The 25,137-nt window shown below is 30.8% G+C and overlaps 1 protein-coding gene across 1 annotated transcript; it reads left to right on the top strand.

Moving 5' to 3' along the window:
- The first annotated feature begins 216 nt into the window (after positions 1–216).
- On the top strand, positions 217–22,437 carry LOC127737860 (calpain-5-like). The gene is made up of 13 exons (XM_052248810.1): positions 217–332; positions 2,187–2,361; positions 3,601–3,732; positions 3,996–4,198; positions 5,166–5,349; positions 6,490–6,680; positions 8,196–8,273; positions 9,048–9,225; positions 10,953–11,075; positions 11,654–11,850; positions 12,332–12,453; positions 14,956–15,092; positions 15,700–22,437. The coding sequence occupies exons 2-13, from the start codon at positions 2,188–2,190 to the stop codon at positions 15,895–15,897; spliced, it is 1,917 nt and encodes a 638-aa protein (XP_052104770.1). The 5' UTR covers positions 217–332; position 2,187; the 3' UTR covers positions 15,898–22,437.
- The last annotated feature ends 2,700 nt before the right edge of the window (positions 22,438–25,137 follow it).

Raw genomic sequence — 25,137 nt, 5'->3', positions numbered from 1 at the left:
TAAAGTGTTCATTGCATAAAGAAAGACTATTTGCTGGAGATTTTATTTACACCTTTACTAAACAACTTTTGAAATAAGCCTTGAAATTTTCCAATTCATTTCACCTGAAAAAAATATACTTTAAGTGTTCATGGAGTAGAATGTCGCTTATACTTTATTATGAAATTAAAAAAATAATTATCACTTTACACGTTTTATAAAAATTACTTCCCTTGGTGGCTGAAACATCGCCTGTTGCATGGTTGCATGTAAACAAAAGAACTGATGCAGAGGTTATCATTTGGAATCGGATCAAATGGTCGCTAAAAGCAGAGAATAGTTAAACACTTCATGTAATATTAATTTTCTATATGTTTTGTAAAGGAAACATTAATTGCAAGAACATGCATGCAGCCTGTTTTTCAAAAACTAACACAGAGCTGGATCAGGATTAGTCCAAATAATTATGACGCCTAGAAAGGCTATTTTTGATTTTTGTTGTGACGCAAGGCACCTAAAAAGAAGTATCAAAAAGCCACGCAAAACGTCATAATTATTTGGACTAGATCAAGATGGTACAAGTTCATGAACTCAAATAAAAGCAGCTCTATAACATTGTCTAAAATGGTTGTTTTCTTATTTTTTTGTTTGCATGTGCTACTGTAGCACTCATGCAAAGCAAGCTTTCAAATGTGTGCATTTTTGCATACGTTTCCTAAGTCACAAGTGTGCTTAAAATGTTGTTACGTTACAACCGATTGTTCAATGAGGTATTTTACTTAGATTGATTTCAATTATTTGGACTAGTCAACTAGCATGACCAGTAATTAACTCATTCATAAAAAACAAACAAACTTGAGATTGGTCTATATGACAGGTTCAATCACTCAAAGGGTTATATTGATATATATGTTTTGAATATAATACACTAATCTTAGGTTGTTTTTTATGATTGAGTTACTCAGGTTGACCTGAGGTCAAACAACTTAAAAGACTTCATCAAACAATCAGGTCTTACTGTGACGTAATAACATTAGCATTGTGACATAGGAAATTTAAGGGAAAGTGCACAAATTTGAAAGTCGTCTATACCCCAAATGGGATATAAGTTGACTGCATGCAAAAAAAAACCTGTTATATTGGATTTAGTAGGGTAAATATTACAATGTGCAAATGATTACATTTAAGGCAACAACTTTTGGTTCTCCACTTTTCTGAATACCTGGTTAGATTATGAGTATGATTCCTTGGAAGATGCTGTTTTTCAGAGGGATCAGTTTAGCAACTTATTCGGCCTTTTCTGGAAAAATCACTTATCAAGACCTGTTTTTGTAGACCTATAAAACAAATGCAATTTTAAATATTTTTGCTAAATAAAAAGAACAGAGATTTTTTGCACTGTAAATTTAAATTCCATTTAGAATTGAGAATAGAATTTACTGGAATGTGTCAAAGACACAACAACCTGACCAAATAGCAGAAAATAGCTGAAGGCCACCAATATGTTTACAACGCAGCGAGAAAATTCAGCAACTGGAGGCGGGCTTCAGCTGACACTTAAACAATAATGTATACTAGTTCAGCGAAATGGACGCCACACTAAACTCTCAAACATAAAATTGAACCTGATTTGAAAAAAACACACACAAGACTAACAAAGGGTAAATTAGGGATATAATGCACAAAATGGGTTATAATAACCAATTTGGGTGATTAGTCCCAACCTGAATAATGATCGAGGCATTTGTTATAAAACATTGCCATTTAACAAATATATGCCTGTTTTAGATTTGTAAATGATGTGCAATGCAGTTTAAAAAAAATAAAAATATAAAATATTCCATTTTCATAGGATAATGTTAGAGGTTTTTAGCACATGTATAGACATTTGTTTTGCTTTGTAAATGGTTTATACAGGATCTTCAAATACATATAACTTCAAATCTGTCAATAAAACAAACATATTATATGCAATATGTTATAATAAATCATATTGAATACCATATGCTTGGTATGCTTGTATGAGTATATTTATTTTCTTTAGAACTGAGTAATGGATGTTCAGTTTATCAATGTAGCAAGTATAGGTAATAAAACTGTGTACAAGATGCAGGTAGATTGAAGGCCACATTTCAAATTAATGGACTTAAAAAAATAGTATGTATAATAATGTATATTGATTTGCTATATTTTCTTCTAATTTTCAGCATGGTGTTGGGTTTGTTTGATTCTGCAGTTCCATATAAAGACCAACGATATAGTAAACTCAAAAAGCAATGCATTAGTAAAGGAGAATTATTTGTAGATCCTGTTTTCCCACCTGACAGTAAATCATTGTTCTACAGCAAAGTTGAAAAGGATATAGTTTGGAAGAGACCTGGTGTAAGTATTCAGAAAAATTTAATGATCTTAGTCAGTATTTTTTGCATGACTTGACTTCCTGTCCTGTTCATAATATAGTGACTAATTGAAAGTTTATAATCTGGTGTGTTTTTAATTGCCATAAACTGTAAACATTTTTTGTACTTTGATGGTTCATAAATATATTATAGAATAGAGAATGGAAATGGGGAATGTGTCAAAGAAGCAACTTGACCAAAGAGCAGAAAACAGCAAAGGCCATCAATGGTTCTTCAATGCAACGAGAAAATCGTGCCCCAAGGGTGGGCTTCAGCTAACCCCTAAACAATAATGGACGCCACACTCCAAACCATACAATGATCCAAAATTAAAAAACACACAAGACTAACAAAGGCTAGAGGTTCCTGCGACTCTTTTCACCAAAAATCTTACTATTAAAATTAATCGTAAGTTATTCAGAAATGTGTATGACTTACAAGTATTTTTCCTCTTAAGTTTTTTTGTGAAAAGAATTGCTGACTTTGGACAGGCAAAACAATGGGGGGGGGGGGGGGGGGGGGGGGAGGGGGGGGGGGTTAACATGTTTTGTGAGATCTCAACCCTCCCCCTATTGTATGTATAACATGTTTCTAATTATAAATGCAAAACATTTCAACAAGATATGATAACTTATTTGTTGTAAGCAGCATTCATGTACATCTGTTTGGCATATGACAGATGGCCTTTACTTTAAAATCTTAATCAACTCTGACATGATCTAGTAAAAAAATTTGTTTTTATAAATCTAATGATACACCATATTCTTTTATCATGTTTATTCAACAATATCTGAAACATACATTTGTTATAAAGACCCTTATGGAAAAATAAGGCTTCTTGCAAATATTAATTTTGATTCAATATCACCAATCACTTAAAGATGTGTATGTCTATCTGACATATCTTTGATATGTACCCCCTTTTTCATAGACCAGTACTAGTGTTCATGATAAGTTTTTTAGAAGCTTAGGTGAACAAGAATTGTTTTTGATTTGTTTATGTGTACTTTAGAGTTAAAGTTTTCTTATTATAGTGTATTGTTCAGTAATTATGCATGTACCTGTGAATGAATGATGCACAATATTTGGTTGCAATTTAGCAGTCTTTTGATTGAAAAAAGGGAGATTATTATTAATTTATAGAAACAGTGTTAACTTGAATTAAATTTTTTTGGCACTTGCATAGATTTTAATATATATTTTCCTTTTCTGTATTTTTCAGGAAATTTCCCGTGATCCCAAATTTTTTGTGGAAGGAGCCAGTTTTGATGACTTTTCACAAGGAAGTCTGGGCAATTGCTGGTTTGTTGCGGCTTGTGCTTGCCTAACAGCTGATAGAAAACTTTTAACAAAGGTTAGATTTTGTTTTATATATGGACAGTGTATTTTACTTTATTATTAAGTACATGACTTTGTTAAGACTTGAAAAGAGTCTTTAAACTTAGAAAAAGGAAGGGTAAGCTGGTTTAACAGTTAAAATTCCAGTATTTCTCACTGATGACACTTAACAAGGAGGCCCTGAACATTTATTTTAGACCTATGGAAATATAATACATAGTAATCATAAGATTGAGTCCAAAGCTATTTCACTGTGATGTACATGCATATATACTGTAGGTAGTTCCAGACATAGATAAACAAGAATGGTCAGAAGACAACAAATATAGTGGTATATTTCACTTTAGATTTTGGAGATGTGGTACGTGGACAGATGTTGTTATAGATGATTACTTACCAACAAAAGGAGGCCATCTTATCTTTGTACAGTCTAAAGCAAGAAATGAATTCTGGTCAGCACTGCTTGAAAAAGCTTATGCAAAGTATGTTTCCATCTTTTTGTCAGGTTTACCAATATCAGCTAGTTTTTAGCAAAAGTTTACAATTCATTTTTGCAGTATATTTATCTAATTTTAAAGTTATATCAATAAACATTGCACAAAATTATACTTGACACATTTATATATGAAAAAGAAAAAAAAGTTTTATGATGATGTATGGAATGATCGTGTAATTTACCACAAGGCCTTATATGTTCATAAATGTTTATATGGATTTGTCCCAGAATATTTGTCTAACAAAATCTCCTATGTTACAAATAAAAATGGAATGCAACTTAGATCAAATACTACCCAATTACTTAATATACCAAAGGCAAGAACAAACACATTTAGAAGATCTGTTTCATATTCTGGCCCAACTTTATGGAATAAACTACCAGAAGCACTAAGACACATGTCAAACATAAATACTTTTAAAACAAACTGCTTTAAGTTTTTACTTGAAAATCCAGGAATTATTTAAATGATTATGTATCAATTTTGATTATGTTTTCTTATGTTTATCTTTGTTATGAAGAAATTGTGTGATGCATTGTGAGTGGAGTGTGAGGGCCTCAAGGGAGAATAGTGTTTGTACTAATTGAGCATACCCTCTTGAAATAAAGATTATTATTAATGTTAATCAAATTGAAGCATACTAAAATTCTGTTTTTTAAGCCCTTTTCTGGATTTCTTTATAAGAACAGTCGAAACAGTATACATGGTAAGGCCAACTTAAGATTGTAAAAACATGGGCCAACATTGTTAATGGAAGAGGGAATGAGAAAAAAGTAGTTTGAATTTGTAGAAGTATATTGATAATTCTAAAATACATCACTTGCCCCTTAAAATTACTTTTTTTAGATTAAAATTTTAGTCTTGCTTATTTATTTTTTTTTTAGGTTTCAAAATTTATCTTAGAATCTTTTACATAAAATTACATGAAATAAAACCTTAATTTAATTTGAAGGTTATTTGGGAACTATGAGTCACTGGTGGCAGGCAGACCAAGAGATGCTTTAGTTGATATAACAGGAGGTGTTGGAGAACTTCTCAGTTTAGATACATATAAAACTGAAGCACAAAAATTGGAATTGTTTGACATTTTACATGAATCTATAGAACAGAGATCTCTAATGAGTGCCTCCATTGCTGTAAGTGGTTATGGAATCTGATTAAAATACATAGCTTGTGCCCAAGCTTTGCTAACAAGGATCTGAAAATGCTCCCCTCTACTTTCTGTTTTTAAGGCCTCTCCAGACCCTCTGGATTTTGTTGTAGGATACACACCTTCAAAAATTTGAAGGCTGAAATTTCATTTGCTGATGTAATAATTTTTAGAACATAAAGTAAACCCAGTGTTGTCAGATCCTTGTAAACAAAGCTTGGACAAAGGATCTGAATTTTAATCAGATTGGTGGTCATGTCTAATGATGGCTGATTTTTTGTATTAAAATAACAAAATGTTTGGTAATTGAAAATTAATAATGTCAGGGTTCTCGCAAAGGATTTTTAAAGGCCATGGCAAGTCCAACAGTGACAAGAAGAAATTTTGTTACTATATAATCTATAATTTCAGCCTCCATGATAAAATAGCTAGAGCAAGGAAATGAAATCAAATTTAGATAAATTTTATACTTAAAATATATAATGTTGATATGTGTGCTCAGTTGGTACAACATTCTTGATGCATCTTTGGACTCACCAATTTTGAAAATAAGATATCAAGACAAAATTTTCATTAGTCCAAGACTCATGGACTTGCCTTAGTGAGAAACCTGAATGTGTATCTTTATTGACTATTAAGATAAGATAACATGTATTTAAAAATAATTATACCACCATCTTAACTTTTAGTCAGTATCATATTCTTATGTTGAATGAGCTGAAACTAAATTGTCAGTTTCTCATTAATACAGCATAAAACATTATTTTTATAAAACTTATTTTAGAAATATGGAATTAATATGCATGTATTTATGGACCAATCGCTTACAATTATATGACACCTTCAATATTTGATCTAGTGACTATAATTTTGAGTGTCTATGTTCATGTTAAATCAATTTGTGGACACTTTCAAATTTATCCTTTACAGCTCCAGACAATCAATTTCACCAAAGTAAACAAATACAGGAGGACAATTTGAAAAAGAAGAAAGGTTTAGCATAACAATAAATATATATTTTATGACTAGGCAGTTTGCCAGGAATATATATTCATAATTGCCTACCAATACATACTGTCACCTTTCTTAAATGAAACATTTTATTAACATCATATATTATTGACAGGCATCAGCCAATGAAATGGAATCCGAGTTAGATGTAGGTTTAGTGAAGGGACATGCTTACAGTGTAACAGCTGTCAGGGACATCAAACTAGGAACAGGACTCTTCTCTGTCTTTAATGCAGAAAGAATTCATATGGTGCGATGTCGTAATCCATGGGGTGGCACAGAATGGAAGGGAGCGTGGAGTGATGGGTAATCCTTTTTTCATATTTTTTCCACATAGATAATTTTATTTATTTCTTAACATTTACACCATGATATTATTGTTAATGCAGAATGAAAGCTTTCAATAGTTTTGTTGGGTCTTTCAGGAATTTGACCTTATTTAAGGATAAAGCATGAAAAAGGCAGGATATCCAATTACATTTAATGACTTCATATGAAGTGTATAACATTTCAAAACATAACGGTACTGACCACTTGTATATATACTATAAAAAAAATGTTAAATGTCAAAGAGAATCTAGACGGTGAGTATTCTACCTTACAAAATAATTCTCCATTGCATCTGTGTCAGTTTTGGTTCCTTTTTTTTAATCAATTTTTGTTGATATGGACTTTCTTTAAACATTGATTGTAAATGATTATTGTCGAGCCTTCGACTTTAGTCGAAAAAGCGAGACATAGCGATCCTACATTCCGTCGGCGTTGTCGTCGGCGTCGTCCACAAATATTCACTCTGTGGTTAAAGTTTTTAAAATTTTAATAACTTTCTTAAACTATCCTGGATTTTTACCAAACTTGGACAGAAGCTTGTTTATGATCATAAGATAGTATCCAGAAGTACATTTTGTCAAAATAAAATTCCATTTTTTCCGTATTTTACTTATAAATGGACTTAGTTTTTCTGCCAGGAAATATTACATTCACTCTGTGGTTAAAGTTTTTAAAATTTTAATAACTTTCTTAAACTATCCTGGGTTTGTACTAAACTTGGACAGAAGCTTGTTTATGATCATAAGATAGTATCCAAAAGTAAATGTAAAAAAATAAATCCATTTTTTCCTTATTTTACTTTTAAATGGACTTAGATTTTCTGCCAGGAAACAACACATTCACTCTGTGGTTAAAGTTTTTAAATTTTAATAACTTTCTTATACTATTTTGGATTTGTACCAAACTTGGACAGAAGCTTGTTTATGATCAAAAGCTAGTATCTAGAAGGAAATTTTGTAAAAAAATAAATCCATTTTTTCCGTATTTTACTTTTAAATGGACTTAGATTTTCTGCCAGGAAACAACACATTCACTCTGTGGTTAAAGTTTTTAAAATTTTAACAACTTTCTTAAACTATCTTGGATTTGTACCAAACTTGGACAGAAGCTTGTTTATGATCAAAAGCTAGTATCTAGAAGGAAATTTTGTTAAAATTTTGTTCCATTTTTTCCGTATTTTACTTATAAATGGACTTAGTTTTTCTTCCAGTTAACATTACATACAGTCTGCAGTTTAAGTTTTTAAAACATTTATTAGATTCATAAACTATCCTGGATTTTTACCAAACTTGGACAGAAGCTACTTACAATCAAAAGATAGTATAGAGAGGGAATATTTTTTATTAATTTTTTTCCTTATTTTTGTTGAGCCTGCGATTAACAGCAAAAGTAGGCGAGACACTGGGTTCCGCGGAACCCTTACGAATTTTAGAACTAAAGAACCTTTTTACAGGAAATGTTTTCAGATGTTTTTTCCCAATAATTTTTTAGGTCAGCAGAGTGGAAAAAGGTCAGTTCTGGACAGAAAAAAGATATTGGACTAACAGTAGAAGACAATGGAGAATTTTGGTAACCATTTAAAAGATCAATTATGACATATTATTGAAACGTTTAAAATTGTATTAATGTAGAATATATACAAAGTGGGAATATAGGTACATAAAAATGTAGAAAAAATTAATACATGCACGAAACTATCAAAGACTGAATGTCCAAAATCTCTGAGAAAAACAGATAACATAGCAACCCATTCAACAACTGAAAGATAATTGCCATACGTCTGACTTAGTACAGGTACTTTTACTGCAGGAAAACAGGAGAAAAAGAAGGTTACTGGTATATAGCACCAGACGATGGGTTAACTTTGGAGAAAAAGTAGGTTACTGGTATATAGCACCAGACGATGGGTTAATTCAGGTGTGCCTTATGGCACCAAACCCCTCACTCTTTTTAAAATTATGAATGAAAACTAACTAAAATATCTATTGAATACAAATAAACATAACATTTTGAACCTCATAAATAGCAATTATACCATTCATGATAATGATACAGTCTTAGAAATAGTTGAAATGAACCAATAATTGTTTAACAAAAACAGTTTTGGACTTTCTTTTTTAAACATCATGGTACCGAGGTATGGCACTTTCAAAATGGGATAAGTTACCACCTATACAGGTAAAATTTCACTTAAATTTTCCTGGTACTTGACACCCACCCTTTGGAGATTTCAAAGCATTTTCCCTTGGTCCCATGGTATTTTTTATGGAGCAGCCAGGCAAAACGTTTGATATAATTCACAAAGTATCAATAATTTCAATTAATTAATGATTAACATTGTAGGATGTCATATGTAGATTTTGTGAAGTATTTTAACCATGTGGATATTTGTCATGTAATGAACATCTCCTTCTTCTCTCTGTCAAAGACATGGTCAGAAGCAATAGGTGTTGGTCAGTGGAAAAAGCCAGATAGATGTGGTGGATCAGCAAGTTCTCCAAACTTCCTTAAAAATCCTCAGGTAGACATGATATTAATGTTCTGTAGATACCTATTGTCTTCATTGTCTATGTCTATAACCATGATAAATAAAAGACTTGATGATCATTTTGTTGACAGAAGTGTTTTCAGAGCCTTCTGTTTATATTCATTAAGGATTTTTTTTAAATCTCAGTGGTTGACCATTCATTCATTTAAGATTTTTTTGTCTTCTAAAAGGACAAAAGGTTCCAGTAAAAGTTGGTCTTATTTATGTGTGGAAAATAAAAAGCAGAAATTTTCATAGATTTAATTTTGTTTCTTTGGATAGATAATATCCATGAAATCAAAACCTCAACAAAATTTTAATCTGCATATGATTATACTTTCATCAACTAGAAACCACGAAAATAAATCCCAAGGAAATCAAATTTGAACACAAAACCACGAAATTTGAAACCATGAAAACATATTGTTTCTAAAGTACTAGTCCAGTATCAGTTACAGTTAGAAATTCACAATTTTTCTCAAATATTTTTTTAACAGTAATTCTGTTAGGAAATGTTTTGTAAAATAGAACTGGTTACCAAAAGTTTGTTCTAGCACCATAGACTAGGACTCCAAATCCTCTTATTACTTATGTAAAGTAGGGTACTGGAGTGGCAATTTTTGCATGAAATTTAAGAGTATGAGGACCAATTACCGTCACTATAGAATCTAGCTACTAAATGATAGAAATTTTTGCTTAATATGAACATTAGTTTCATATTGATATTCTATGGTTAGAAGAGAAGGTTGAATGTCAAAAGAATCAAACATGTAGTCCTTCTATCTAAAATTCTGAAGCTTTTCTTCCTCTTGCTAAATCTTAACTGATCATGAATGAAATTTTCTTGAAATCAACAAGTTACACTGTATTCAATAGAAACAAAGAAGTTAGTTTTCAAATAAATAATCCTTTTTTAATTCTTAAGAAAAAAACATTGTCTAAAACAAGCTTTGATCTTACTTTGTCAAAAAATGATAAGTTCTCTAAAATCGAGGACGTTATAAGTGATGACTTCATGCCCCCTCTGCACACACATATCTTTCAGCAACGTGTTAAAAAAAATGAAAACTCTTTTTCTTGTCTTAAACTGATCAAACAAAACAAAGTTTGGAAATATTAAATGAAAGTTATTATGTGCAGATAATAGCAGTATGTTGTATTAGAAAACATGTCCATTATTGCATAAAATGCTAGGTAACGGTAACTGGTCCTCAACCTGTATAGTCTTTATAGTAAAATTTGAATGGTTGTCAATTAAGTATCTGTCATAGATGTTCAGTAGATAATTCTGATCTGATTTTGGCATCAAACTTCATCAGTGATAAAAAGGAATAAAAGTGACTGTAAACACAGAAAACAGAGACATGTAGTTTGCTGGCTGGAATAAAATATTTGTGTAGCATTGTATTGTTTTCAGTATGTGATTGACATCAAAGGACAGGACAGTTTACTGGCTCGGATAAAATAAATGTCTAGCATTGTATTGTTGTCAGTATGTGATTGACATCAAAGGACAGGACAGTTTACTGGCTGGGATAAAATAAATGTCTAGCATTGTATTGTTTTCAGTATGTGATTGACATCAAAGGACAGGACAGTTTACTGGCTGGGGTAAAATAAATGTCTAGCATTGTATTGTTTTCAGTATGTGATTGACATCAAAGGACAGGACAGTTTACTGGCTGGGGTAAAATAAATGTCTAGCATTGTATTGTTTTCAGTATGTGTTTGACATCAAAGGACAAGAAGATGATTTATGGATTTCACTAGAACAAGAAGATAAAAGTCGATTAGATAAAGATAAAGGAGGGAAAAATGCATCTGTTGGAGCTGTTTTAATCAAGGTAAATTAATACAAAATTTCACATTTAATTTTTTGCTATGATCCTGATTTACATATATATTGAATATACAAATATTTACCTTTGGAAAATTATCTACATAGTATGATAGGTTAATTTTGGATGTAACACGAATTTTGATTGGCTAAAAGTGTTTTAGACATAATTTTGTCATGTGACCTTGACATCATCAACGTTTTTTATCATGATTTACTCCTTTTTAGAATTAAATTATAAGGAGTGACTGTAATATTTATTCTGTCTATTCGAAATAACATAAAAAATGTGGTGCACACTTTTAAATAACTGAGCTACACTGGTTATTCAGTGTGCACCACATTTTTGATGTTACTTCTTCATAGACAGAAAAAATATTACAGTCATTTCTTAAATACATTATGTAAATAATCTTAGCTGATGTACAATGATTTTTTATGTAATTATCTTGATTTGGAATAAAAGAATAATGATGATAAAGTTTGATAAACAAACTGCTCACAAACAATAATTTTAAAACGAGAAAGAATGAGATACAAATCTCAGTTGAATTGACTCAGTCTATTTTTTTTAATGTTAAACAGATAGATGAAAATAGAGAATTTAGAATACATGATATGATGAAGATTGTACATCAGAGTACATATACCTCAGCTCGAAGTTTGTTGTCAAGGATACAGATAAAGAAAGGTCGTTACTGTGTCATACCTTCTACATTTGATGAGGGGAGTGAGTCCCATTATGCATTGAGATTATATTCCAGTGGTAACACAAATTTCAAGTAAGTATAAATGGTAGTATAGAAAGTATTGACTCATCTGATTTCAATATTACATATCTCACAATTATCATAACTTGATGATATGAATGATAGAGCATGTTTTTTTTCATTCGATTTCATGAAATTTTGATAACTTTCAAATATGATCATGAGGTGTTGATGACTTCTATCAGGTGAAAGGCCAAGATTAAAAAGAAGAGAAACCATATGTTCTGTACAGTTGCAGGGAAATGCTTGGCTGTTTAGTGCTATTGTTTCTTATAATAAATGACATGTTGACATCTTACTTTTCATTTTTAGTGTGATTTTAGATTTCTGGCTCTTATGACATATACCTGAAAAAAAATTGTTCTGTTGAATCATATGGATTCTACATTGATACCATACTTTTCATAGAGCACAAGATACTTATCTATTTCATAATGATATAGACACTTTTCTATACATTCACACATGTAAAGAATTTAATTTCCAATTGCAGAGAATTATTATATGACGAGCCGCAACCCCCTAAATGTGGATTTATATGTAAACCAAAGATAGCTGCTACACAGATTACTGTTATATCTGCAAGGGGATTGAAAGCTGTTGATAAGTTAGGCAGTAAGTCTTCCTGTGAAATGTCATAGATATATACTGTTACTGCAAATATGTTATGATCTATACTATTTTAAAAGGAGATGGTTTGATAAGAACCATTATCTGGCCCATGAATTTGTTAAATTATTAAGGCTCTGCTTGAATCTCAAAATTACGTAAATTTTATTGATACATGAATATAATGATTATCTCAAAATTTAAATTAAAAATTATCAGTTATGATGTCATAAACATTTAGAAATTGATGTATTGTCAACTAAGTGGACATTTCACATGTAGTATTTTTTAAAACAAGGTGGAAGCCACAGCCTTACCTAAAAACTTTTTCTATAAGACATCTTGTAATAAAAGATCTCTTTGGGTTATGCTTTGGCATACATTTAAATATTAATGATATTTAGTGAACATCGGAGGGATCTTATTTGATAGATTTATCATTCTTTTTTATTTTCAAATAAAGAGTTAAAAATGACCTTATCCATATCTTCTCCTTTTTATGGCTGTGTTATTTTACTTAATTTAAGATGAAGTAAAAAAAAAAAATTAATTCATGCTTAAGTAGGAGGGGCTCTAAGGGCTCTATTTAAAAAAAAAGGTACATATATAACAAAATAATGTTGTTTTTCATAAACATATGTGATAAATATGTGTCAAATATGACAAATATTCCTGAGTTTTAAGAGAAAAAGATTGCCTCAATTGTATTAATCTTCAATGGATGACAATCAAATAGTATTTACCATATTTGTGAGAGGGAAACATTTTGTGCCAAGCAGAACTAAGCAAATATTTATAAGAGATGCATGTTCAACAATCAGTTTTTTCAACATGTTTGACTTATTTCAATATTTATGTAACTATTAGACCACTTAAAAAATAATTTATTTTTCAAAGAACACAGTATAAAGAATAATCAGGAAACAGTAACCTATATAATACTTGGGAACTATACTAAAAAAACACTAGGAAAGAAAATTTATTGTGGTCTAAGGCAATATTATATTTACTAATTTTAATATCTATACTCCAAAATACCAAGATGCTTAATACCAATTTGTGCTCTTCTCTTTGCATGCGTTGCTGGAGAGCCTACCCTGTTGAGTCATCCCGTCTTGCTCCTTTCAGAGTTCATGAGATTCTCTCCGTTTTTGTATTTTACCCTGATTTGTATGGTCTGAATAGATTCACTAGATTTCAATATCCGTGAATTACTGTTGCCATTACTATAAGTAAACCTATACAAGTTGTTTGCTACTGTATCAGTTTTGTTTTGACAGAAAATACCCTGAAAATTACATGACTTTGAAGTTTAATACTTTCCCAGTAATCAAAATCAGATTAGGTTAATTGGTTTGATTTATTCAATACATTTTTGAAAAAAAAGAAAAGGAAAAAACAAAAGAGGAAAAGGAAAAAAGCATGTTTTAAAGTGTACTTTAGTATTTAAAGAATCTAATAGATAAAATCATGAATTGCTGTCCAGAGATAGTCAAAGTTCTAAAGCTCATAGTAGAAAATTTTGTAACAACTGCCAAGATGGAGAACAGCAGTAAATGTGCTTTTCCTATTTTGTATTGTATCATTGGAATTTACTGTTGTTTTTATACCTCCACCGTAGGCAATGGGGGCATTTAGTGTTACCCTTAACAGTCTGTCTTTCTGTCTGTCCTACCTTCCATCCATCTTTCTGTCTGTCCTACCTTCCGTCCGTCTTTCAGTCCATCCATCCTTCCATCCATCCCATTTTTGTTTCTGCACTTTATCTTAAGATTTCTGTTCTCTGAGTTATGCCCCTTTATAACTTGGAAATTTGGAAATTTATTTGTTTCCACACCCTTACTTAAGTTTTACTCATCCAAATTTTATGAAACTCATACACAATGCTAAGAACCAAAACCTGCAGACAGAGTTCACATTTGGGCAGTGAGTCACTTATCGTTCTAGAGTTATGCCCCTTTATAACTTGGAAAATTGCAAATTTTTTCATTTCCACACTTAAGTTTTACTCATTCAAATTTTATGAAATTCATTCAAAATGCTAAGAACCACAACACACAGACTGAATTGAAATTTTGGCAGTATGTCATTAATTGTTCTAGAGTTATGCCCCTTTATACAATTGAAAATTGCAAATTTTTTCAGTTTCTGCACTCTAACTAAAGTTTTACTCATCCTCACTCTTACTTAAGTTTTACTCATCCAAATTTGATGAAACTCTTACACAATATAAAGAACAACAACACATAGACAGAGTTCAAATTTGGGCAGTGAGTCATTTGCCGTTCTTGAGTTATGCCCCTTTTTAACTTGGAAAATTGAAAGTTTGAGCAAGGGCATTTGTGTCCTCAGACACATTCTTCTTTTATTTTATTACTCAATCAAACGATTAATATACATTTCAGGTGTTGGTTAAAAAGCCCAATACAAGCTTATGCTATATTGTTATGAATCTTGCCAACTTTAATAAAAAAGCATATTTGATTTGATTTGATTTTGATTTTACAGGTTCTGATCCATTCTGCATCATTAAATGTGAAGGTTACAAGGAACAGACAAATGTGGTCAAGAAAAATACAAATCCTGATTGGGGAGAGAGATTTACATTTTATCATAAAAAGCCAAATAAAGATATTATAGTAGAGGTACAGTATTTTACACAGACTGAAAAAAGTTGTGATAAACTCTCAAAATAATACCAAATAATTCATACCTGTTAGATTGAAGGTTTCATAGAAATTATTTTTTCATCCTTCATGTTATTACAGAAATAAATTAGGTAAGACATAAGTTCTTATCTGGCAATTCATTATTTATTAAAGAAGTTCATTTAAAATGTTCATATAAGTCACATGATATATTATAAAGTTGGTATTATTTATGTTACCCATGTTATGTTGCTACGAAAAAAGGTGGAGATTAGTAACAAGAAGTACACAGTTATTAACCATTCAATTGAGTAAAGAACACATTGTCAGACAGCCAATTTACTTCTTGATCATGGACTCATCATTACAACAGAAGAGTTACAGTTCTTGGAGTATTTGTTTATAGCAGGTTATTTTTTTAAAGACTGTACACCATTTATTTTACTGTTGTCACCAGTATATTAACAACATGACAATATAAATCTAGATTCATGCAAGATTAAACTCAATATTTAAATTTAGAAAATTTTCGATTATCAGCTAGAAACAGTTATCCATGTTTTAATGCACAGTTATATAAACATTTGTATAATTTATCCTATAGGTATGGGATCACAACATTATAAGAGACACTTTTCTAGGTGTGTGTACAGTATCTATGTCAGCAGAAAAAAGAAACAAATATAAAGAGGATGCAGCATTTGATTTTCCATTGAATGGTAAAGGGAAAGAAGCTACTGTTCAGAAAGATGGAAAGTTAAAATTAAAGATTTGGCACACAAAAGACATGGAACTTGTCTAGTCCTTTAACTTTTACTGAAGTTGTTTTGAAGTCATGAATGAATTATCTTTTAAATAAACATGTCTTTATGGTCAGAAAAAAAGAATGAACAGGGAAAGAAAAGAAAGATGACCATGTTTTTAAGAAGTAAAGGTATATTTATGCTTTAACTTCAGAATATATCTGTCTCAAATTATACCTCCAAATAGTGATATAGATCTCAGTAGATTTTATTTTAATTTTTCATCAGCAATGCAATACTATATGGATTCTTTTAGGAATCATGCCTGTATATAAAATATTAGCAACTCCATTGTATATATTACATAGTATTGCACTTTTTTCATCAACAAAATCTACACAATAATATTAGATGTAAACATTCCATTATTGGAGTTAGTTACTTGACTGTTCAAACTTTTTTGAAATAAAACTTTATAATTTTATTTACCTATATATTTTTTTTAAGTGCATTGTGTTTCATGTAAAATTTGTACACTTTTATTGTAATACCCATTTTAAAAGTAGTTTTACTTATCTGATCAACATTTTATGTATGCTTTACACTTTTTCATTCAAATAGCTTCATTATGATAAAGTTTTCCCTTGAAAAGAAGGACATGGTGTAGTAAAGGTGTATTCATTCTTGAGATACCTTTGAATGTATGTACTATTTCAAGTTTTCTTATTAGTTTATCAAATAATTATGACATCCATCAATATTATTTGCTGTATGAATACATTATTAAATGCCAAGTTTCCAAACTAATATCTTGTTGTGCCTTAGGGTTGTCTAATTGTTTGTTTTGTTTCTGTTTTATTATGTTCCACTATTCATATCCACAATCCTGTCATCTTTCCTTGATTGTGACATCACAGATCATTGAACTGCTTACACTTGGAGCAGATAAGATCACCGTCAGTTTTTGGTAGGGTTTGTGTTCCTCAATATTATGTTTTAAGTGTAGTGTTTTGTTAACTATTGCTTGTTTTCATTTTTTATGGCCATTGTGTTGTCTGTTTTACTTCAATTTTAGTAACTTCCGTCCCCCTTTTAACATTTTAGATCATTAGGCAAATAAGGACGGTTTTTGTAAGATTTATTTTTCTAAATATACACTGTAATTTGTTGAATTTCCTTGCATCTATGTGCTTTAACACACAGATACAGATTTATTGACATCTAACAGAGTATACTGCTGAGACTGATACAAGAAGCAGTGCTGAAACTGCAGGGAGGTGTAAGCATTTTCTCCAGTCTTAAGGCCTAACCATGAATTTTAAAATGAAGAACAGCAATAGAAGTGATGTTCACTTGCTTTGGGTTTTGTTCAGTGTTAATTAACACACCTTATCCCCTGTGCTCTTCCATTTAATATAATCAAATTAGACTATTGTGTTTTGTACAAATGAACTGCTTATTTTGCTTTAATGCCTGTTGTGTTTGCATTAGATATCAGAATGTTATGAAACAACCTAATTATAATTTAAATTATTTATTCAATTTATTCTTCCTTCTAGAAGTAGCTGGGTTTTTATAGTTATCATTGCATCAATTGATCCTGCCTGTCCATACATACACATAATCCTCGATTCCTTTATAACTACAGCAATTATTTCAATTAAAGTTAAATCATGTTTTCTATAAATAATGTAGTCTGGCATCTGAACATGTTTTCTACATTGATGGTCCCTGATGTTTATTTGAGACTATATGTCAATTGAATTGGTGTAGGACAACGTATCATCTTCCATTTATTACCCTCTATTATGGTTGTGAAGGGTAGCCGAAATATTACCAGTCTGTGTTCAGGCTTGATTTACAAGGATCTGACAATTCTTCATTCTAGTCTTTGATTGAAAGATCTTTTGGGATTTTGTCATAATGATGCTCAGCTTCAATAATTTAAATGCATAATTTAATGATTACTAGAACAGAAATTATAATGGAGCTTTGTCAGATCCTTGTAAGCAAAGCATGGACACAGGATATGTATTTTAATCAGATTGAAATAAAATCCATTATATATTGTTGTTGAAAACCATATACTTATATGGAATGGGGTCCAAATAAGAGATATTCATATACAATTCATATACAGACACACCCTATGATTAACAGTTCCATCCAAACCAAATAATTTGAAATGAAATTTGTACAACATATTTTCTTGTTGTGATTGTGAGGAATGAACTTCTGAAACTACTCCACAACCACTTAAGCTTTAAGTGAATGATAGGATAAAAGCACCCTACATAATTATACCCCACGCAACGAGTTGCAGAGGGTATAATGTTTTTTGACCCGTCTGTCCATCTGTCCATCCGTCAGTCCGTCAGTCCTGTTTCTTGTCATCGCAACTCCTCTCAAACCACACAACAGAATTTCACGAAACCTTTTTAGATAATAAGGACATACTATGTAGTTGTGCATATCGACAGGAAATTACGATTCAATTCTTTTTCTAGGAGTTACGCCCCTTTGAACTTATTTACTTTCATGTACTACTGCAACAGTTTGTCATCGAAACTCCTCTCAAACCACACAACAGAATTTCATGAAACCTTTTCAGATAATAAGGACATACTACGTAGATGTGCATATCGACAGGAAATTACGATTCAATTTTTTTCCAGGAGTTACGCCCCTTTGAACTTATTTGCCCAATATACTACTGCAACCTTTTGTCATTACAACTCCTCTCAAACCACACAACAGAATTTCATGAAACCTTTTCAGATAATAAGGACATACTACGTAGATGGGCATATCGACAGGAAATTATGATTAAATTTTTTTTCCAGGAGTTACGCCCCTTTGAACTTATTTGCCCAATATACTACTGCAACCTTTTGTCATTGCAACTCCTCTCAAACCACACAACAGAATTTCATGAAACCTTTTCAGATAATAAGGACATACTACGTAGATGAGCATATCGACAGGAAATTATGATTCAATTTTTTTTCAGGAGTTACGCCCCTTTGAACTTATTTGCCCAATATACTACTGCAACCTTTTGTCATTGCAACTCCTCTCAAACTACACAACAGAATTTCATGAAACCTTTTCAGATAATAAGGACATACTACGTAGATGAGCATATCGACAGGAAATTATGATTCAATTTTTTTTCAGGAGTTACGCCCCTTTGAACTTATTTGCCCAATATACTACTGCAACCTTTGTCATCGCAACTCCTCTCAAACCACACAACAGAATTTCATAAAACTGTGTAGATAATAAGGACATACTATGTAGATGTGCAGATTGACAGGAAATTATGATTTAATTTTTTTTTCTGATACAATTTTTTTTTTCTTACACTTATTTTATTTCTCCAATGACAATGTGGGGACGTGGTGTATGTGAGCGCGCTCACTAAGGTTCTTTCATTTTTTCTTCATTTGTATTTTCTTGGTATTGTATGTATTTCTTTGAGACATAAAGAGATCAGGGGTGGGTTGTGTATTTATGAATTTATCGCTTCCTGGAATCCTGTTGAGTTCAATGATGGACCTCTGTTTTCCTGTATGTAAAGTAAATTTATTGAAAACCACAAAAAAACATATTTTCTTTCCTAGAATTGTTTTATTTGTTTGTACAAAAACATAATCTAGTAGTTTGTAAACATGTATTTTTGCTGTTGTTAAACTTTGTTTTATATTTGCCTGTGATATTTATATGTTGCATTATATTCTGTTAAACTTAACCAGTTATTTAAGCTCTATATATATGATCAACTTTTATCAAGTTTTAAAAGTTCTGTTTATTATCTGATTTATAACTGTGTGCCAAGTAAATTAATATATGCAATAAAAAACCTTAAGAGCTAAGTACTAAAGTACCAGAAATATATGCATGAAATGTTGTTTGTGCTGTATTTAGACCCCTCTACCAAGAAATTTGTTTTGCATGCACACATAGAAAAATTGCGGTTTTTATCAAACGCAATCATAGGTTTGAACGTTGTTTTCAATTTAGACTTGTATATATATAAGACGTCTAGATATTAGTCAACAATCTTTCTTACGAGGGCGCTGGATCGTTACGAGTAATGATACATGTACACAATAAAAAAAATTATATAAACGCCTAAAAAGTGTACAAAACAACACCAATTTTAGAAAATGAAAACATTAAATGTAATTATCTATATCTCCGCGAAAATTGGAAAGAAATCGAAAAACATCCTAAACTATCCAAAATCTTTCCCGAGCCACCTGTACTGGCTTTCCGTAGGCCCAAAAGCCTTAAAGACTTGCTGGTGAGAGCTGATTTATCCTCTAAAACAGGCTCTTCGTCTGTGGGCTCTTGCAAGGAATGGGAAAACAAACGATGTCTGACTTGCAAACAAATACTGAATACCCAGACTTTTAACAGTCACTCCACTGGTACGGAATACACCATATTTTGCAATGTTAATTGCAAGACTACAAATGCTGTGTATCTTCTACAGTGTAAATGTGGTAAACAGTATGTTGGCGAGTCAGAACAGCCATTTCACAAACGAATGAACGGCCATTGTAGCGATTATGAATGCAAGCCAGACCTTCTTCTGTCGATATTTGAGATCCCCTGGCCACACTAAGGCAGATCTCAATCGACTGACCATTACAATCATAGACCACAACACTGCTCGGTCTAGGGAAGAGTTCACTTTGGAAAGATTTTGGATAAGAAAATTAAAAACTTTGGCACCAAATGGGATAAATGAAAAGGTGTAGTTCTAATTCGCGCAGTGCTTTTTATTTGGGTTATATTACATATTACTACACAGTCTCTGTTGCTATTTCTTTACCTTTGTCAACTCTAAAATTCTTGTATTATACCAGTTTAAATCGCAGGGTTCTATTCATTTGGGATGTACAAGTAGGCAGTCACGTTTAATTACTCAACCTTTGTAAAAATTTATATCTTTTTTGAATCATTATCAAAATGCTATTTATTTTGGATGTTTAAATACGCAGCCTCTGTTGTAAATACTTTACTGTTGTCAAATTTGAAATATTATACCAGCTTAGATCGGTCAGTGCTGTTCATTGGGAATGTATTTCCACGTAGTCGTCATTGTAAGATCCTAACTGTCGTCTTCTTTGAAATTTTAGAATTGTACCATGCAGTTCATATCACACATTACTATTTTTATTTGAAGCATATCTATGAAGTCTCTGTTGTAAATAGCTATATAACCTACGTCATTTTACAAGCATTTTTGTGTTCGGTTTTAATTGTTTTCATTGTATAAATTTCAAGATTGTTATAGTTAAATCAGAATAGATTGGTATTATTCATTTTACATCATAAGCATACTGATGAAGGATAACTGTTATCTGAAATATTTATAGATAATTACATTTAATGTTTTCATTTTTAAAATTGGTGTTGTTTTGTACACTTTTTAGGCATTTATATATATATATATTAATATATATATATTTTCTGATTTATTATTTGTTGGCAATTGAAATGTAAAGTGTATTTAAACACTAAAATGAAGACATATAATCTGATTTTTTAAAGTTAAATTTATTGCTTTAAGTTTTTTTTTTAGATATATCAGAGAGTCTGTCATTTAGCCTTTAACGAAGTGAGCTGGTACTCACACACTGTTGTAACACCTTATATTGACTGGAATTTTTAAAACAACGCTCTGTTGCCAACTGTTCAAAATGCAAGAAAAAAAGCAATAACAGTGACAGAAAATAAAAAAAAAATATGTACCTTTGCTTTCTTTAAATAATTGATGTTTCAAAAAAATCATTACCATGCATTAGTCTTTATTGTAAAACATTAGCAGTAGAATTAAACATAACTTAATTCTGATGAAAGTTATATTTTTGTAAAAAGAGTTAAAAATTTCATAAATAGTATGTGCAGTCTGCTGCTAAAAATTAAGTGTGTAAGTTAAAATGATTGAATTTAACATTTTGGTGTGTTGCCATTTTAACATTTTGAATGTTGTAAATAATTATTTGATTTACTTACTTTAAGGAATGAAAATTCTATTTTGGTACTTTGATAGTTTGAATGCTTAGACATTTCTTTAGTCTTGGAGTTTTCCAACAAAGCATTGTATAACAATAAAGATGATCATTTTATGCTTTATCTATCAAAGGAAAGTCATCATTTACTGGTCAGAAATACTTGAACTGTAGATCAAAATTATCTTGTTGATTGCTCAAATTATTTATATCAATGTTTTATGACTAAAAGCTTTCTGTGATATTATCAAGGCATCTATTTATTGTTTAAATACCTTTATTGTATATAGGAGCAACAATTTATTGGTGCAAATTCAATTGTTTTTAAAAAATTTAATTTTTGAATGTCTGTTGGATGTAACTTGCAATGATGCAAGTGGAATGTATGGTGTGAAATATATTTTCTAAAAATGAGTACTAGTACAACCATTTACAGAAATGTAGGTACAAGGAATCTAAAAAAAAATTATGTTTGAAAGGTATTACTACATTTTATTAAAATATATTTTTTTTTGTGATAGAGTAGTTAATTTTCATATATTTATTTAAATTAATAAATTTCTATGTTACATATAATGGTTGTGTTTTTGTTTAATAATCATACTTTTGGATGAATTGATATGAAATATTTCAAAACAAAACACAACACTGAATATTAGAAAGAAGTAGATGTCAGCTATGTAAAGGACAGATGAGCTGGCTAGAAAACTATATTCGTTTTTTTTTAATTTATCTACACCCTTATAAGCTGGGGCAAATCAAATGTAAGTGTTTTGGTGACAGAATACACACAGTTTATTGGGACCATCTATTTTTGTCTAGTTTTGGCACAAATCCTTCATTACATCTTGCTGGTATCATGCACTCAGTGGTTTTGTTTTGTTTAGCCCATCACATTTTGTCGTAGGTTTGTTTGGCACTAACCTTCTTAAACCAGAAAGTCAAATGGAGGTTGTTTAATCTTTTCTGTTTAGTAGTTTTGCATCATAAATTTGGTGGTTTTACTGATGAAGCAGTTCTTTAGTTTTATAACCAATACAAAACAGTTATTTAAAAGTGATAAAGACCTTGAATCGTTATTCTTGGGAAATCTCTGCTCAACACTTAGGTTATGTGGCTGTTAAATGTCCTCTTAAATTCTTATGAAAAGATGCTTAGATGATTTTGGCTATTTGTTTTAGTTCAGTTTTGGTCATATAACTTCTAACGTTTTCTGTATTCTATACACCACTGACTTTCAATTGATTAGATTTGAATGTTCCTGTTAAAGGTAAATTTAGAAAAATTATTTTTATTTACACAAATCCATATTTATTTCAAAAGTTTTATAAAATCTAGAAATATAAAAGGGTAATTGATTTTCTGTTAACATTATATTTTATTTCTATAAATAAATTTGAATTAGTTTTATATATGAAGTTATACTGAAAGTGCTCACAGTTTCTGAACCTTTGAACTGATCTTTAAATAAAGGCAACAGTAGTATACCGCTGTTCGAAATTCATAAATCGATTGAGAAAAAAACAAATCCGGGTTACAAACTAAAACTGAGGGAAATAAATCAAATATAAGAGGAGAACTACGACACAACAGAAACACAACATTAAAATGTAACACACACAGAAACGAACTATAATATAACAATGGCCATTTTCCTGACTTGGTACAGGACATTTTAAGAAAAAAATAGTGGGTTGAACCTGGTTTTGTGGCTAGCCGAACCTCCCGCTTTTATTGATAATATGTATTTTGAATCACTGATTTGGATAACATATCCATGATTCTGACTTGTACTTTCTTTGATATATACATGTAATTGCAGCAATTATAACAAACCCTACCCATCAAATTATGTGTAATATTCCACTTTCACTTATGTATAAAATAAAAACATGCAATATGAAAATGAATAAGTGAGACGATTGAATGTTCCAAAATGTAATATGCCTTTTTGAACATGAATATCTTCACTGATTGTCAGTTAAAAAAAAACCTCACAAATAATATTTGGTAAAGATTGGACAAGTCTTAGTCCAGAGGACAATAGAAGAACAATACAAGAAAAAGAAGCAAAAAAGAGTAAAATACCATACAAAAACTAAAAATTAAAAAAATCAACAACAAAACATCGTCAAATTTTTATTTGAACAATTTAGATAATTAAATATATCTCAGTTGGATTTCAGACAAGTTCATCACTCTTAAATCGGTCTGACTCTACTAATTGACAGATGGTTAAAATATTTAAGTAATGAAGAATGGAACTGTGCTTTTGAATTTAAGTAAGGATTTTGGTATAATTTACCATGCCATACTTTTAGAAAAGCTGAGATTATATCATTTCAGAGAACATATAATAAATTGGATAAAATAAAAATATAAATCCAATAGTACTCCTCTGATTCGGTACATGTGAGATTTCAAAAAAGATGGTAGATTTTCTGACATTATAAAACATCCCTACCAATCTATAGAACAAACCTTAACGGAATATAGAACTGCGAGAGACAATATACTCCATGCTAACCCATCTGCGACTGTTATTGCAATTGAATGCCCCTACTTTTCAATATACAGGTGGAATCAATCTCATGGATTTCAATTTAATGTTCGTAGTACAAAGCAGTACAAAGATACTGAACTCAAATTAAAATCAGCCATCGATTATTATCACCAACAACTGTATCTCATTTCAACAGAAACATATTGGCACCACATATTGCTCAAGACCAAATTATTTCATCAAAACAACGAATGCGCTCCCGAACACAAAATAAAGTCAGCTTTAAATCATTATTTGACGACATTTGATTAAATCGATTTGTGAAATAGGCTAGAAACTTGAAAAAAAACAAAGACTAAGGGAAGTCCTGTTCACTCTGCGATTTGGGATTCACTCATACAGTTACCACATTATCATAATCAATACTATAATGAGCACATTTTAGCAAAAATACCGTATCATACTCAGTGAAATAAGGAAAGCCCTTTCGATGCCCATTGCTGATATTACTTAAAAACAGACGATTTGTCTTTAGGCTATACTTCAGATATTTACCCGTTATACAATATTTTGATCAGTAATCTATAACCAGTGAAAAATGGAAGCCCTGTTCACTGTACAGCATTGATATATAAACATAGGAAGCTTAACCAATTTTGTCTGATCTCAACAGTCAATATAGAAAATTCTAATCTTACATCTATAAAAAAAAACCACAAACTGTGAATAAGGGAAGCCGTGTTCACGCCGTTCCAATATATCCTCGTGACTTA

The sequence above is a fragment of the Mytilus californianus genome, unplaced genomic scaffold (assembly GCF_021869535.1).
Source record: "Mytilus californianus isolate M0D057914Y unplaced genomic scaffold, xbMytCali1.0.p SCAF_4, whole genome shotgun sequence".
NCBI classification, from domain to species: domain Eukaryota; kingdom Metazoa; phylum Mollusca; class Bivalvia; order Mytilida; family Mytilidae; genus Mytilus; species Mytilus californianus.
Note: the sequence above shows the minus strand (reverse complement) of the source record. Positions and strands in the feature narration are given on the sequence as shown.